This window comes from Oryza brachyantha, chromosome 4, assembly GCF_000231095.2.
Source record: "Oryza brachyantha chromosome 4, ObraRS2, whole genome shotgun sequence".
NCBI lineage: Eukaryota > Viridiplantae > Streptophyta > Magnoliopsida > Poales > Poaceae > Oryza > Oryza brachyantha.
Window position 1 is genome coordinate 21,637,900 of NC_023166.2, and position 17,741 is coordinate 21,655,640.

Below are 17,741 nucleotides of genomic sequence, written 5' to 3' on the forward strand. Positions count from 1 at the left end.
CTGATATTAACATAACTTTTAAACTGTATAAAGCTAAATTTAATAAAATCTACTTTATACAACCATGTTTTGCATCTAATACAATTTTACTTCTTATAATAAATGAAATTTTGTAACGTTTGTATATACCAAATGAACAAAACAAACTGTGATTGAGAATTTAAATTTTATCTTATAAGCATGAACAAAAGTGAAAGTATAGCTTCATGAAAAATCATGTGGACGACCATGTTCCTTTTCAACGAATGGATATATACACACACTTCTCGATCCTTTCCGAACAATATCGTTTTTTAAAAAACTATATAAGTATAATATTCCTATAATATTTTTTTAAATTTATTTATTTAATTCTTTCGTCTGTACTTTCCGTTATTCATCAACCATTTAGAAAACAAAAAACAAACAGACACGGATCTATATATGCAGATGCACATACACAGAGACGAAGACATTTATTTCCCCAGAGATATGTGACAAAAATAACTAAATTAAAAGAGAACAACTATAAATGCAATAAAAAAGAAAGAGATGATGATTGCGTCTGCATTTGCACGTTTGGCAAAGTCAGACATGGACTTATGCATGGATGGAACATAATTAAAGACGTATACATTGCCTCCCGGCAAGGGCGCCGGCCTCCACTGCATGCACCGCGCAAGGATCGATCACCGGCCGCCCGCCCGCCCGCCGCCGTACCGAAACTCCTGAACCGTGCATTCGTCGTCGTCGTTATTCATGCATGGTCGATCAGTACGTATATGCGTAGTATCGATCATGAGTATATATGCACTAACTTAACGATCCATTGACAATCTATTCGTGCAGTTTTTGCAGGGTCGCTATCCACCCATGCCCATGCCACCGCTATGTATCTTCTCCCTCCCTCCCTGTCAGGTACGTGTATTTGGAGACGCATGCACCCCCTTCTTCTGCTCAATTGTTAGCTGTTTTTTTGCTGGATAAATTCTGCTAATTGGCTGCGCCTCTCTCGTCTATATATCTTGAAATGTTTTATGAAACAAATCAAATTGATTGTGTCCACTGTTTATTTAATTAATTGGCGATGTCTCTAGGAGATCGATGTTAAACAAGTCGCTTGCATGCTCTATTGATTATATAAACGTGGCATGCATATTATATTAAGTGATGTTCGAGACTGACGTTCTGAAGTTAATTTTCTTGGATGATGATCGATACGTGTATATGCATGGATATGATACTGTGCACTAGTATCAATTAAGGAGGCTGGCCTGAACCGATGGATGATAATAAAGAGTTGATTACTACTGCTACTAGCTAAGCCGCTAAGGAATGGGGAAGCAATCGTCAAAGAAATTAATGAAAAAAATGTATTCCCGGTGTAATTAAAAATTATAAACGAGTATTTTGGGAAATAAAATTAAAAAATAGCCTATTGCAAGTAATATTTTATAGGGAGATGGTCAAGAATATATTGTGTTGAGTCATTATTAATTTATACTACACACTTGGGTACATAATGTTAAAATACAAATATATAACGATGGATATATGAAAAATATATATAGAGTAAAATTATACGTGCATCTTAGTACATACATAATAGTTTTATTGTAATAATGAGTAGTAGGTATAGTTGTGACGCAGTAATCAAAATGAAGTTGTCGTTACTTGTTATTGGAGTGAATTATTTGGTGAAGGGTGATATGCCGGTGTATGTTTGTATATTGTAATATCAAGAATTTAGAAAATGTCATGTGAAATTTTCTTGTTTTCCCTATAACATGTCCTATTGTTATAAATATAGTCACAAAATATTTTCCTATTTTTCATGTATTTTTTAGATTTTTAAAGTATTTTTTGCATTTGACATCACATCCGCGGTCTCCTCGCGGCAACCGCGGTTTTGGCTAAAAATACCGCTCGGTAAGCCGCGGTAACCGCTGTTCTCATGTGTTGTTCCAGCAAGTAGTTACCGCGGTTTTCGCGGCTTACCGCACGGTAAGCCACGAAAACCGTACGAGTTTAAATTCAAATTTTTTGGATTCAAATTCATTACGGTTTTTGCGGTTACCGTGCGAGATCCGCGGGAGCGCGGTACCACGGTTTTGACGGCTTGCGGTAAGGGGAACCCTGGCTAGATCGATCAAATCAGCTGATTAACAAGCTAGAAAGCCGGTGGTGCGTGCGTTACGTGATGCTGGTCGCTATCAATCTCTAGTTTTTCACCAACAAATATATATACTACTTCATCATCATATCAATCCCGCGTCAATGTAATGCACTAGCAGCTAGTGCTGACGTTAACTGACCACCAGCATATATGCTATAGTAATTTGCAGCAAAATGTATATGTCAACATATATTAGTCACAACTTTCTTTTTTTTTTCTTTTCAGCTTTATGAATAAACAGAGTCACGTGAAGTGATTGTTAGAGAAATTATTTATTAAGATGGGAATCGAAGACATAGATACACATGCGTAAATCTGAAGATGAAGAGCAATAATTCAGAACCGAACTGAAGAGAACGAACGACCCAAATAATAAAAATATGAACGACTAGTAGTATTATGTTTCGTCGCCAGATTTAGCAGGCAAAATCAAGACGGTACATATACAACAAGATGTCGCATATAAATTATATTATACACCTCATCAGCTTGCATGGATGAGGTGTAGTAATAATTACTTATTGTTTTTGAGTAATCAGTAATTTGATTAATAATTAGGGTAGTGAGATCTAGCTATAGGGCAGCAAGCTAGCTAGGTAGAATCGTGGAGCAGCAAGGCGTCGAGGAAGCTCCAGTCGATGGCACCAGCTTGCTGCTTCATCATCGCGAGCAGTTGAGAGTGATGATCTGCAACAGGGTCGCCGGCGGCACCTGGTGTCAACAGCATATTGGATTCCTTGTCGCCGTCGGCAGGTGCAGGAGCGGGCGGGGAGGCCAAGACCAGACCACTATCACCATGCATATGCTGCTGCAGGTGAAGAAGAGGCGGGCTCTGCAGGGTGAAGGTGGTGGGCTTCTGAAAGGCGCGGCAAACCACCCAGCCCTCCTGGTGGTCGGCGACGGAGACGAGGCGGTACTCGTGGATGATCCAGTCGGTCTTGGTGCCGTTGGGCGCGCGGCCGAGGTAGAAGACGAGCGTCTTCCTCATGCCGATGACGGCCGGGGAGGGGGAGCCGGTGGAGGACAGCACCGGCTTGTCCCGGCCGGTGGCCTTCCAGAAGCCCGCGGCGGTGGCCCGGTTGGTGCGCGTGCCGGTGGGGTACTTGCGGCCCTTGTAGGTGAAGAAGTAGCAGCAGTCTCGAGGTCGCAGGTCCCATGGCTCGACGCTGCAGAGATGGATCAGGTCCGGGATGATCCCATTCCCGGCGATGGCCTGCACCTTCCGTGCCAGGTAGTATCCCACCAGCTCCTCCTCCGTCGGCTGGAACCTGAACCCCGGCGGCACCTCCCTCCACGCCATCTTATTCATCACTAGCAACGAACGATGGATGATGGGTTGCAGGCTGAGACGATCTCAGTAGCATGCGATTTTGTAAGATCGATCACCTATATATGCAGAGACAGAGAGATCGAGCTGCTATTTATACTGTAATCGATCTTGCTTGCATTCGTAGCACAAGACAAAAATTAAAAAAAAAACGCACGCACGCGCATTCACACTACACTAGTATCCTTCGTGCTTTCAGTAAAGGATAGGAAAGAGACAGCAAATTAACGATCGGATGCCACGAAACTAATTAACCACACAAATAATATACGTACTACTGATGGCTTATACGCGTACGACTTATGTACGTACGTACAATTAATTATGTCTTACCCCCATCTTCTTTCTTATGCGTATGTTTATTAGGCTATTCTCAATGTAAGTTTCATAGATATAATTACCTAAAGCGACATGTCGTCTAAAACTAGGATAAAACATCACTATCTTGATGCATAGTTCCACCCATAGTTATTTTCTAGATTATATGCAAGACACAAGACCCTACACAAGCTATCTAGGTAACAGTGTATAAAAGGTTTTATCTCTCTTCATTAATAATTTGTCACATCATCAAAATGTCTACATGACACCCTATTTATTACCCATAAAACTTTCATTGAGATTGGCCTAAGGTCATCCTCAGTGTAAGTTTCATAGACACGATTATCTAAAGTGAAATATCATCTAAAAAGTTTAAAATTAGGATAAAACACCGCTCTCTCAATTTATATTGTTGTTTTCTAGGTTACATGCAAGACACAAGTTGTCTAGATAATAGTGCCTAGAAGGTTTTATCTCCATGAAACTCATTTCATCTCTCTCTTCATTAATATTTTGTCACATTATCAAAATGTCTACATGACACCCTATTTATTACCCATAAAACTCCCATTGAGATTGGCCTAAGCAAAAAATTAAATTTGTAATTAAATTTAGAGTTGATTTTTTAGTTTTCACTAAAGTTTATTCTCTACCATTAGCTCTTTTAGATCGCTAAGATTACATATGTATAAGTTTTATTCATAAATTGTTTTCCGTTTACAAATATGTTATTTTAAAAAAGTGAACCCTCTGCTTCTCTTAACTATCTCTGTGTTGATTTTTTTTTTTGAACTTTTATCTCTATGTTGATTGATTCTATTTTTAATATATTTTCTCTATATCAAAAATATTTATTGTTTATGACAATATTTATTGAAACTTCTAAATCCCAACCATCAATAATATCTTAAAAATACTCATTTTAATTTCTCCTGTACAGAACAGAGGTCAGTAGCATATATATATATATATATATATATATATATATATATATATATATATATATATATATATATATATATATATATATATAGGAGTACACCACCATCATGGACCACATATGGAACTAGTAGTAGTGATCGATTTCTTGCTCGCTGGTCAATTCGGTTGTAGCGATACACACACTGATGTTTATACATATTCAGACAAGACAAATCTAAGCCCGGGTTTGTTTTTTTCTAAAATCATCGCATCGAATTTTTAGACACCTAAATAAAGCATTAAACATAGATGAACCAAAAAACTAATTGCACAGTTATGAAAGAAATCTTGAGACGAATCTTTTGAGCCTAGTTAGCACATGATTAGCATAAGTGCTACAGTAACCAACATGTCCTAATGACGGATTAATTAAACTCAAAAGATTCGTCTCGCGGTTTCAGGTTATCCGTGAAATTCGTTTTTTCATTCATGTCCGAAAACCCCTTTCGACATTCGGTCAAACATTTGACGTGACATTTCTTCCAAAATTTTTCTCAATCTAAACACCGCCTTTGTCGAGAGGAGCTGCTGCTGATTGATGACGTTCGGTTGTAAGTACTTTAGAACAGAGGTTCAACACTAGTACTCCGCTATCATCTGGCACATGTGTTGTGTACACCCTCTGTAAAAAAATCAATTCTCTGATTTTCGTGTCTATATTTGATCACCTTATTTGAAAATTTTTTAGAAAATTAGAAAAAAAATTAGTCACACATAAAGTGCTATTCATGATTTATCATCTAATAAAAACAAAAAAATCAATCACAAAAAAATTTAAATAAAACGAAGAGTAAAAAACTATAGGTAAAAAATAAAAAATTAATTTATTTTGGGACGGAGGAAGCAGTCAGTGAGTACAAACATGAATTATATGGATGAGAGTAGCAACCATTTCAGCTCGCATCGCATCTGGCACGCATGATGCATATATAGTACACAGTAAAGTAGCAGTACATGTATGCATGCATGCCCTGCCGTCCGTCGTCCTGTCTGTCACCTCACCTGGCGCCCGCTTACACTACATTCTCTATCTGTATGGTATACTCCTATATTCGATATGAATAGAATGATGGCAGTCTGCTGTCAGCACAGCACATATGTAAGAAAACAGAGAGAAGCACACGTTCAGAGGCCTATTTGGAGAGCTTCTTCCAGCTGCTGAGAATTCTGGAAAATAAAAAGAATACAGAAGCTAGGTTTAGAAGCTTTTTCAGATTCTTAAAAGCTGGCTACCAAGCAGCTGCTTCTCAGAATATAAAGCTACCCAAACAGACCCAGAATGAGATTGGTAGAGGCAATGCGGTGTGCTGGTTAATTACTGCTCCCTCCGTCCCAAAATAAACCAATTTTCCACTTTTTATCTTCAATTTTTGACTCTTCGTCTTATTCAATATTTTGCGATTGATATTTTTGTTTTTATTAGATGATAAATCATGAATAATACTTTACGTGTGACTACTTTTTTCTAATTTCTTGAAAATTTTTCAAATAAGACGGATGGTCAAAACCGGAGAAATTCGTTTTTTTTTGACAGAGGGAGTACGTAGTTGCAGTTGCAGGGAAGGGATGGGATCCACTACAAATTTTCATTTAAGAGGGTGTTTAGATTGAGAAAATTTTTAGAAAAAGTATCACGTCAAATGTTTGACCGGATGTCGGAAGGGGTTTTTGGACACAAAAGATTCGTTACTGTAGCACTTATGGCTAATCATGGACTAATTTGGCTCAAAAGATTCGTCTCAAGATTTCTTTCATAACTGTGCAATTAGTTTTTTGGTTCATCTATGTTTAATGCTTTATTTAGGTGTCCAAAAATTCGATGTGATGTTTTTGAAAAATTTCGTGGGAATCCTTTATGTACGTGTACGAGACGTGATTCCGATCGACTTCTTTAATTGGGCTGGGCCCGCCTAATCACTAAAATATCTGATGGGCTAAATCCCATCGGACGGACCGATCTCCATGGGCTTTCTCTACTCTACTCATCTGCCTTTCCCTTTAATAAAATCATTATTGTAGTACTTGCACACTCTCCAAAAACATCGCATCGAATTTTTAGAAACCTAGATAAAGCATTAAACATAGATAAAAAAAAACTAATTACACAGTTATAAAAGAAATCTTGAGACGAATCTTTTAAGCCTAATTAGTCCATGATTAGCCATACGTGCTACAGTAACCAACATGTGCTAATGACGGATTAATTAGGCTCAAAAGATTCGTCTCGCGGTTTCTAGGCTAGCCGTGAAATTTATTTTTTTATTCGTGTCCAAAAACCCTTTTCGATATTCGATCAAACATTTAACGTGACACTTATCTTAAAAATTTTCTCGATCTAAACATCACCGGGATAAAAGGAGATTGGTGCCTCCCCAATTCACTGGTCATCGTCTCCAGCAATAGATAATACTCCATCCGAGATGATTTGCTTGCTCGCCGCCGCGCATGCTACCAATTCCTTCTCCCTTCCATTCCCTTGTTAGCTTAGCTTCTATGTACTAGTCATCTGCTCCTAGTCTAGTCCGGATCCGAATGAATACGATGGACAGCAGCAGGTCGTTGCTTCCTCCGGAGGAGGAGCAGCCGCTCTCCGGCGTCTCTGATTTCCGCGGCCGCCCCGTCTACCGCTCAACCTCAGGCGGCTGGCGCTCCGCCCTCTTCGTCGTCGGTACGCCCTCACCTCCCTCTCCCCGTCGATATACTACTACTACGGAGTAGCGTATGACTGGAATCGGTACGATCGATGGATGTTGATGTTGGCAGCGGTGGAGTTGGGCGGCAGCTTCGCCTACTTCGGCGTGTCGGCAAACCTCATCACCTACCTGAGTGGGCCGCTGGGCCAATCCAACGCGTCGGCGGCGGCGGCGGTCAACGCTTGGTCGGGGACGGCCTGCATGCTTCCTCTGCTCGGCGCCTTCCTCGCCGACTCCTTCCTCGGCCGCTACCCATCCATCCTCCTCGCCTGCGCCCTCTACATCCTCGTTTCGTACCTACCCTTAATTTCCCATCTCTATTCATTATTTTACTCACTCACTAATAATAATAATATACTTCAATCGTATTTTTACGAGATAAAATTTAAATTTAGAGTAAATTTTAGAGTTTTTTCACCGAAAATTCCTTCGTCTATACTTCATTCGTTTTTATGTTGTTGTCTAGATTTATATATATGCTAATGAATATAGATAAATCTATGTTGTGTGTTGTGTTATAATAGGGAATAGCCAACCAATTAAGAATACTTGTATTTTAAATACATCGAATCGGTATGTATATATAAAAATCTGCAACTGCGAGTAAGACGCGGAGTACCAACGAAGGAGGAGTACCTGTCTACTCCCTCCGATGACCATCTGAAGCTGACACACATGACACACGCCGATGCCTTATCTTTATCTTTAAATGCTGACTTGTTCATGGATTATTATTTATTCAATTATCATGCTACCCTTTCAACGTGATATTGATATTGATATCACCACGTGCTATGTTTCCTAAGCAATAATTGAAAGAAGTCTAACAAAAGATAACAAAACGTACATCGAGGTACCGGTAACTCGCGGTACTAAATCATTTCTGATCGCGAGATTAAATAATACACATCTTACTCAGTTAGATCCAATGATGAGAAACGATTTGGTACCTCGAAGAAGTATCTTTTGTTGGACCGGAGCAAATCTCTAATTGAAATGACCCAACCACCACGTTCAAATGGAATTCAAATAAAATTTCAAGTTTATAGTGTTGCACGTATTTTTATAGCTGAAAGATTTCAGTTTGAATTTTTTATCAGTATATAGCACATACTGCTATAACTAAAATATCAGACCTATGCTAATGTGTATGGTTCGTTTAAAAATAGAGCAATTTTACCGTCATTGAGTAGGTACACTGAAATTTTGTTACCTCTTGGTGCCTTCCCATTTCTCAAAGACTAAAACTTACTCTTAAAAGCAATACTATGTAGATAAAACTATTATTTATACGCTTATGACCATCTAAAAGTGAATATTGTAAACTAAACAATCATAAAAGACGTCTGAGGTTTGATTGTGCGATGGCATGGTTGCAGGGGTATGGCATTCTCACGGTCACGGTGGCGTCTTCGTCGGCTGCCGGGGGCCCATCCTTAGCCCAGGTGGCGTTCCTCTACGTGTCGCTCTACCTCATCGCCTTCGCGCAGGGAGCCGACAAGCCATGCGGCCTGGCCTTCGGCGCCGACCAGTTTGACTCCGACGACCCCAGGGAGAGCGCCTCCCGTAGCTCCCTCTTCAACTGGTGGTACTTCTCCATGGCCATCGGCATCTCCGTCGCCATCGCCGTCGTCAGCTATGTCCAGGAGAACGTCAGCTGGACCGTCGGCTTCGGCATCCCCTTCGCCATCATGTTCTGCGTTTGTGCCGTCTTCCTCCTCGGCACCCCCACCTACCGCCTGTACGCGCCCAGCCCCGGCGCCCGGAACCCCCTGGCTCGTCTCGCTCGCAGCCTCGTCAAGGACGACGACGACGACAAGGAATCGTCGGAGGAGGCGCGTGGCGTGCTGCGTCTCTTGCCGATATGGGCGACGTGCTTGGCGTACGGTGTGGCGTACGCGCAGATCATGACGTTGTTCAACAAGCAGGGACGAACGCTGGATCGGCGCATCGGCAACAGCGGGCTGGAGGTGCCGCCCGCCGCGTTGCAGACGTTGGGCCCGGTGACCATCCTACTGTTCGTGCCCATGTACGACCGCGCGGTGGTGCCGGCGCTGCGACGAGTGACGGGCAACCCGAGGGGGATGACGACGCTGCAGCGCATTGGGGCAGGCATGGCGGTGTCGCTGGCAGCGTTGACGATCGCGGCGGCGGTGGAGGGACAGCGGCTAGAGAGGGTGCGTGAGCAGAGGGCGGTGATGAGGTGGACGTGGGTGGTGCCGCAGTACGTGGCGATGGGGGTGGCGGACGTGCTGGCGGTGGTGGGGATGCAGGAGTTCTTCCACGGCGAGATGCCGGAGGGGCTGCGGAGCCTGGGGCTGGCGCTCTACCTGAGCGTCATGGGCATCGGCGGCTTCATCAGCAGCGCCCTCATCTCCCTTCTGGATGGAATCACCAGGAGAGACGGCAGCCAAGGGTGGTTCGCCGACGACCTCAACCGGGGCCACCTCGACTACTTCTACTGCCTGCTCGCCGCCATCAGCGCCGTCGAGCTCACGTTCTTCCTCTGCTTCTCTCGCTCCTACGCCTACAGGAGGAACAAGCCTCTACCACTACTCTGCTAGCTAGTACCAACAACAATTTGCATCTATAATATACTCCCTCTTCCGTACCTTACCTAAATGTTTGACGAATTGACGCCGATGATTCTTTAATGCACATCTGATCATTACATAATTACTAATTATTTTTATATCATTTTTATTTATTATTAAGTATACTTTTATGTATATATATATAACTTTACATATTTTACGAAACTTTTTGAATAGGAGAAATAGTCAAATATGTATAAAAAGCTCAACGGTGTCGAATATTTAGACACGGAGGAAATATATACTACTCCATTAATTACAGTAACGACGCAGCCGTAAGAGCAGGGATCAATATTACACCCACCCTCAACCACGCTAGAGTCTTCTCAACGTATGTTTATCAATATAATAAGGTTATATAGATTCTCTATTTTGTTTCTCTCGGTGCGTACGTAGTAAGCTAGTCCCCATATGAAGGGTAGGAATTTTATTTACGTTGGTTGGGTAAAAAAGAGAGAAGGGTAGGAACTTTATTTATTGTTGGTTACTAATGCCTCACCTACTATCCACTTATACGACGCTTTTTTATACATCGTGATTGCCCTTACTGTACGGTATGATCGATATAAAAATATGATAATTGGTAGTTCGAGTTACCACCCATGTATACAAGAATGGCCTTGTGAGTGTGGCTGTACCATACTCTACTAAGGACATTACAATTACAATATGACGATGATAAGGCAACATGGCATGTTTTTCTTACAATAAAACACTAGCAGACCACTATGTATTATAAATACCCTAGTATTGCTATAAAACATATTGCATCCATATTTTAACACTACCTATATTCTAAAATATAAGTATTTATAGGATTCAAATTTAGTAATACAATATAAACATTTCTGAACCGATTCATATGATTTTAATTATTTCAATGATTTCATAGCCAATAAAGGAATCCAATCAATTCAAAAATTTAAAATTAATCACTGAAATGACTAAAATTAAATATTTCAATATTTACTTGGTCTATGCTAAACAACTTATAAATATTTATATCTTGGAATAGATTTAGTAGATGACACCCTATGAGCATGGGCGTCTCGTCTCCAACGTGGAGTCGAACCCAGGACCTCAGGTGCTACTAAGGCCTTATTTAACCAATAGGCTACATGCACTTTCGTGTCTTCTTCTTCATCTTAACTATCAAATTCCGAGCCTAACAGCTACCATGTAATTTTATTGCCGACATCAATCGTCGACACATCTTATTTAGCAAAACTTTCATCTTATCTAGAAAACTTACATAATTATTAGCGAAGTAATTTATTTTATTATGATTGGATATATTATTAAATGTATTTTAATTATAACTTATATTTTTATATATTTACCTAAAATTTTTATTAATAAGATGAATGATTAAATAGATGTATAAAAATTAAGAACGTTATTTATCGAAAACGGAGGGGAATAGTAATTTAGCGATATTTCAGAGCGATCTAGCAATCCGGTCGGTGCGCATTTTTGTTAGCTGAGCTGAACAGAGGGAAGAGAGAGAGAGAGGCAGTCCCGTTCCCGTAGCACGGGACAGGAGGGAAGAAAAGGAAGGAAGAGCGAGCAAGAATGAATGATGATAGAAAAGGATCGCAGCGTCACACGCGCTGCCTCTGCTTTCTTTCTTTCCATCTCTTTTTCATTTTTCTACTGTGTGCTATATATAGCCTATAGGAGTCCCGTACGTTCCGTGTGCTGGTTGCACGCTTCGTACTTTCTTCTTGCTTTGCCGACTCCCAACCAACACCATCCCACCATATGCATTGCCAGTCCAACGCCAGAAGAAGAAGGCTTTTAAGAGCATGCACTATACTACGATGTGGCGGATGGCTCTAGCCCACCACGTCGAAGCCGGCATGCCACGACGCCATATACCGCACCCCGGTGAACATGTGCGTGACCTGCAGAGATCACAGGAGCTTTGTTAGAAAATGTCAGAAAGCTGGGGAGGAAGAGAGGAGAGAGAGGCGCCAAGCAAAACCGGAAAGGAGAGAGAGGCGCCACAGGAGCGCCGTCGTCGAGCTCGCTCTGCGCCGTCGGCCACCGCGTTCCCCTGGCCGCGTCGCTTTAGATCCGCCCGGGCCCCGTCGACGCTGAGGCCGCTCGTCGATGCCGACGCCGACCACCGTCGAGCTCCTCCGACCGAAAGAGAGGGAGAGAGCTCGGGAGGTGGAGGGGAGAGAGGGAGAGGGGAGAGAGTTGCCAGGGGAGAGAGAGTTGTCAGAAAAAAAATTTGTGAGCCCACCTAGAGTATTTTGCATTATGGGGTGGGTGTCCCTATCCCACGTGGTAGGCTAGGGCTCCTCGCATGAGGAGTTTGCATAGTGCATGCCCTAAGACCTCACAAACAGATGCTAAGAGTCTAAGCCTGAGACACTGCCGATCGCCGATGAGCAAACTTCCGCTCCTATATCACATACAGATAATCACATATAAAATCAAATAAATAAAATATTCTCTGTAGAACATCGATGAGCAACATATTTTATAAAAAAATTATGCATTTTGTTTATATTATAGTATAATATTTTTTATCCATAGTAAATGACAAAAATATTTTACAATGTACTGTATTATAGTTTTGCTTTAATATAGATAGTAATGAAACTCTCTCTATGTATAATGTATATTATAAAATAGATAAATAGTAACGGAAAGAGAAGTACTACCACTATCTCTTTACACGTACCTGGATCTGGAGTGCAGGACTGGAGTGGTATATGACAAGAAATAAAGCCTTTGGCAAAAGAGACTCTGCTTTTGCTCCCAGTTTGTTTTTGTTCCGTTGCTATTGCTACATGCAAAACGGCCCACCCCCACCAAAACCAAACCATACAGCCACGAAAACAACTCGGAACCTTCTCCCTCAATAAATCAATCTTTCAATTTTTACCTATAATATTTAACTCTTCGTTTTATTTAAAAAAATTATGATTAATATTTTTACTTTTATTAGATGATAAATCGTAAATAGTACTTTACGTGTGACTAATTATTTTATAATTTCTTGAATTTTTTTCAAATAAAATGGATGGCCAAACGTTGAACATGAAAATCAAAGAATTGGTTTTTTGGGATGGATGGAGTATATCTTAAACTCGCGATTCTTCGCATGCTTGACTTTTATTACCAATGTACCGCTAAATGCTGCTATCTTTGTTTTATATGGGAAGACTTTCTAGCATTGCTTAAATTGTTTCGTCGATGAATATATATAATTTATATACGTGTCTAGATTCATTAGTATCCATATAAATTTAGACAATGTTAAAAAGTCCTATGTTACGAACGAAGGAGTAATGCTAAATGTTATGTTACCATGAAAGAACATCAAGATCAACTAACTCTGATTAAGTTCTTAACAAAATTAAACTATGGGCTATGAGCTACTATTTTTTTTTCTTTTGAGGAAAAGAGCTGACTCTTCTGTGCTGGCTGATCGTACGAGCTGTGTTACTCTGTGAATGCTGTTGTATTACTGTTACTCCACGAGTTTGTACTACGGAGCGCCATCCCATTGATGGCAGTTGCAGGCCTTTTGCAGACATTGGAGTAAACATGTGCTATCACCTGCAATGCAATATATGCCTCTTATGGTTTCACGGTAGTGAAAGTAAAACATGTTCCGAGAAAGAAACAGTGGTTGATTTGCAGATTTGGGATGATTTTTTTGTTTTTTTATATAAAGCACGCGTGTGTATATATATATATAATTTCTACGAGGACCAGATAACACCCCAGGATTCTTAGCGATCTAAAAGACAAATTGAAAAATAAACTTTGATGAAGCGTCCTAAAATTAACTTTAAATTTAAAATATGGCAAACAAGAGGTCGATTAGTACCACTAATAAGCGCATGTGCCCGTCCTGCAGCTAGCTGTACCGTGAGCTTCTCACGCTAATCATTTATGCAGTGATAGTAGTTGTGCCACAGACGATTAACCCAGATCATCATCATCATCATGTATCAATGCACCCGATCATTCCTGTTCTTGGACGATTAACTAAAGCAGTGATGCTGTTGCTATGCAAGGCTGCAAGTGGTTCTAGTGTGGTACTGGTACTGCTATCCAGTGCGTAGACCGATGAAACGAACGAACGAACGAACAAACACATTAGCCATAAGTAACTCTATCAATGCAGTTGCCCTGTCTCTATATACTCCAGTAGGAGTAGTATTGCTGTTGCTGCAGGCCGGTGTAAGCTACTACTACACGCATGAATGCACTGTGATGAGGAACGTGATAGTATGATGTTCAATGCAGGGCGGACGAGAGTACCAAGAACGTACTGCGCTATCTTAGAGCATCCTCAGCAGCTTATTTATCACGTTCTCTGTCCTAAAAATAAATGATGAATACTTTGAATTGAGCTCCAATAGAACGACTATCTTATCATCTATTGTTAGATGTCATCTATATTAGGAGAGAGAACTTTCATATTTGGATGATCTCTCCCCATCCTCCAAAGAGATATAGATTGGATGATCTAGTGGAGTATAGAGAGATATAAAGGATGAAACTGTTTTAGATAATCATCCAAATAAAGATATAGATGACCAAATTTAAATAAACTATTGTATTGTGGGGATGCTCTTAGCTTCGGCCTCTGCAACTCATCCAGGCCATGGATTGCTTCTTTCCTTTTCTTCTTTACCCTGCTTCTGCTTTACTACTACACTAGCTTCTCTGCTGCATGCATCCACCACACAAACAGTAGCTGGATGCTGAACCTGCAGGAACCAATCATGGATATTCAGCATGCAGGCCACTTCCCTTTTTGTTTTCCTCTAATTTTACTTCTGGGCCTCACCTGCAGACCAGACCGCTACCCAGATTCTCCATCAACTGACCACCCCCGTTCAGCCAGCTGCATCCATCATTGCTTTGCAAGAAAATTAATCATGCGTGCATGCACGCACCCTATTCTCATTAGTTTCCTACCACTGCTCTATTTCCTTTTTTTTTCTGACCAGGTTGATTATATATTAAATACATGAAATAATTATAACCATGCTGTTGCAATAAACGAAATAAAATTTGTCAATACAAACCTTTCATAAAAGCATTTCCAAAAGAATAACTAAATTTGGACTCTCAGAATCTAAACCTAGCAACTCCAAACCTAATGTATACTCTATCCACGATCTATAAATTTGTTAATCTTGCCAACGCGACAATGACTTGTTAGATTTGGTCACCGAGGAACCATGTTTAGTCATTAAAATGACATCACAAATTAAATATGTAGTCTATTTGAGGACACTTTTTATACAAAATTGAGATTTATTATGGCAAGTGAGATGAGTAGTCATTTGGAGATGCTTTACCGATGACTAAGTTTGAGAGGAGGGGGATGAGAATGAAAAGATATGCAAAATGATGTGATATATTAGCTCACGACTTCAATTATTTTAACATGCAGGAATATATTATTTTTTTTAAATAAATATTTCTATATAATTTAATTTTGTGAAAATTGCACTGCATAAGGGCACGTTCAGAGGTAAAGTTTATGGTCGACTATTGCCTTGTATACGTTAGCAAAAAGAACCTATCTTGTAAGGATATATATAAATTTAGAGTTACGTATAGTCTCTTAATAAATACAATAAGATATTTCTTATTACTCTTATCTCCTTTTTATCTATTCCCGTGGAACAAATTTTTTTTCTATGGTTGGTTTCACTATGGATAATGATATGCTTCATATAAACTGACAACAAAAATCTGATGCTGGTGACCTTGCCAAGTCAAATCAGAGTGTTATGTTTTCCGACGGATGGAGCATACTCCTATATACACTGGCTAATTACAGGGATATAAATCGAGCATGCGAGGAAGTCCTGACCGGGGTTCACAATCGAAAATGCGGAAATTTATTACGCCCATAGGAAAAATATGCCACCTGGATCTCTTCTAATTTCATGAATTTTATTCAAATTTCAATTTATTTCAGAACAAAATAATCTAAATATCTGAAATTTCGGTGACCGGAACAGAAATACCGAAACCGAAAGATCAAACTTTAGACCTAACAAAAGATGAATGCCCTTGGTCGACCTCCCTTCCCGGGACAGCCAGCCAATAATCATCTGGAGCCGGGCCCAATCATGCTCATGTGCTCACCTTTAATCACAACGAAGAAATTATTAAGACGCATGTATAATACTACCATAGCAATGACATATACGCTGACAATATTTATTTGGATTGCACATGCTTAATTTGTCGGCAAATTTAGTCTATTTCCATTTATGCTGCCGTCTATTAAAAAATGCTACCGTCTTTTGTTACGGGTAGTATAATTAACATAGTATGTTGTTTTTATTATTATAAAAATCCGTAAATCAATGACTTAAAAATTGTTTTTAGAGGTAAGAGTCCCAGATAGAGAGAGCAATGGTACCATATATACTGTATCCATATTATCTATAGTTTTCTAGCAGGGATTGAAATTAGAAAGAAAAGGCTAAACACATCCTTAATGAATGAGGAAATGAATTTGGGTGGGAGAGTACATGGTGATAAAATAAAAATAATTTTGAATGAGAAACGACTAGTGAGGCATGTATTATTATGAATATTAGTATAGATACTTATATTCTACTATAAGATTTAAATCTAAAAGTACTTGTATTATTGAACGAAGGGACTTAAGTGATGTGTGTTACTGCAGAATATACATCTTATCACCACCTTGATCGTCGAGTCTCACGGATATATTGTAATTGTGCAGTGCATGACATCGGTCTTAAAGGTAAAAAAAAGGAAGCTCAAATTAAAACCAAAAAATGGAGGTCCATTATTATTTCCACCTACGGTAGGTAGGTCGACAGAAATTAATAACGGCGATTAATTGTTTTCATTGTAGAGTTATTTGTCATATACTATGCAGGAGTACGTAGTTAGCTGTATACGGTGGCATATCTACTAGGCTACGACTAGACAATTTGAAATGATTTTGCAGATGAAATGAGCTAACTACATCTTCACAAACAGTAGATAGATACACTAGTCTTGTTGTTTTGGAAGGGAATATACACTATAGTCTTTACGTGACCCGACAAGAGTTTAAATCATAGCGACTGCAAATATTACGCTAACAAAATGTAGTGAAGTCAGAGGTTTGGCGTCAATATTTCTCTCTTCAAGGATGTGTTAAAAGAATGTTTTTGTCAGTACGGTGCATGGTGAAATGCAAGTGTGTGTTCTATGTAATCGATAAGAATACCGATCAAAACTAAATGTCGACGAGCTGACAATCAAGCGTTAACCAAGAAGTATCCACGGTAACGATGATACAAATTTTCGTTTTACCAATGCTAGGATCAGTTGGGTTATGATAGACACCCTATTCTTTGGTATGGTAAGTAACTGTGTAAACGTAGTACTAGATTAGTGATTTGATATGATTTTTAAATCAATCTTTATGTATAAAATTCTCGAAAAACATATCAAATTTTTAAATCAATCTTTATGTATAAAATTATAAAAAAACACATTATTTGATAGTCCGATAAATGTGTGCGTGAAAAATAATGGACTTTGAGTCTCGGGAGAAAGAACTGTGCCTGAAAAGATGAAAAGAATAAACAAGAACAACAACGAACAAACTTATAGATAAAATTTTTATGTTTTAAAGTCAAATGATAGCGATTGAAAAA

General features: G+C 39.7%; 2 protein-coding genes across 2 annotated transcripts; one reads left to right on the forward strand and one right to left on the reverse strand.

The window, feature by feature from the left end:
• Positions 1-2,747: 2,747 nt before the first annotated feature.
• Positions 2,748-3,455, reverse strand: LOC102719013 (NAC domain-containing protein 30-like). The gene has a single exon (XM_040523265.1). The coding sequence runs from the start codon at positions 3,453-3,455 to the stop codon at positions 2,748-2,750; it is 708 nt and encodes a 235-aa protein (XP_040379199.1).
• A 3,710-nt stretch (positions 3,456-7,165) lies between these two features.
• On the forward strand, positions 7,166-10,142 carry LOC102709557 (protein NRT1/ PTR FAMILY 5.10-like). Its single transcript, XM_006653014.3, has 3 exons — positions 7,166-7,452; positions 7,548-7,765; positions 8,857-10,142. The coding sequence occupies exons 1-3, from the start codon at positions 7,317-7,319 to the stop codon at positions 10,039-10,041; spliced, it is 1,539 nt and encodes a 512-aa protein (XP_006653077.2). The 5' UTR covers positions 7,166-7,316; the 3' UTR covers positions 10,042-10,142.
• Positions 10,143-17,741: the final 7,599 nt, after the last annotated feature.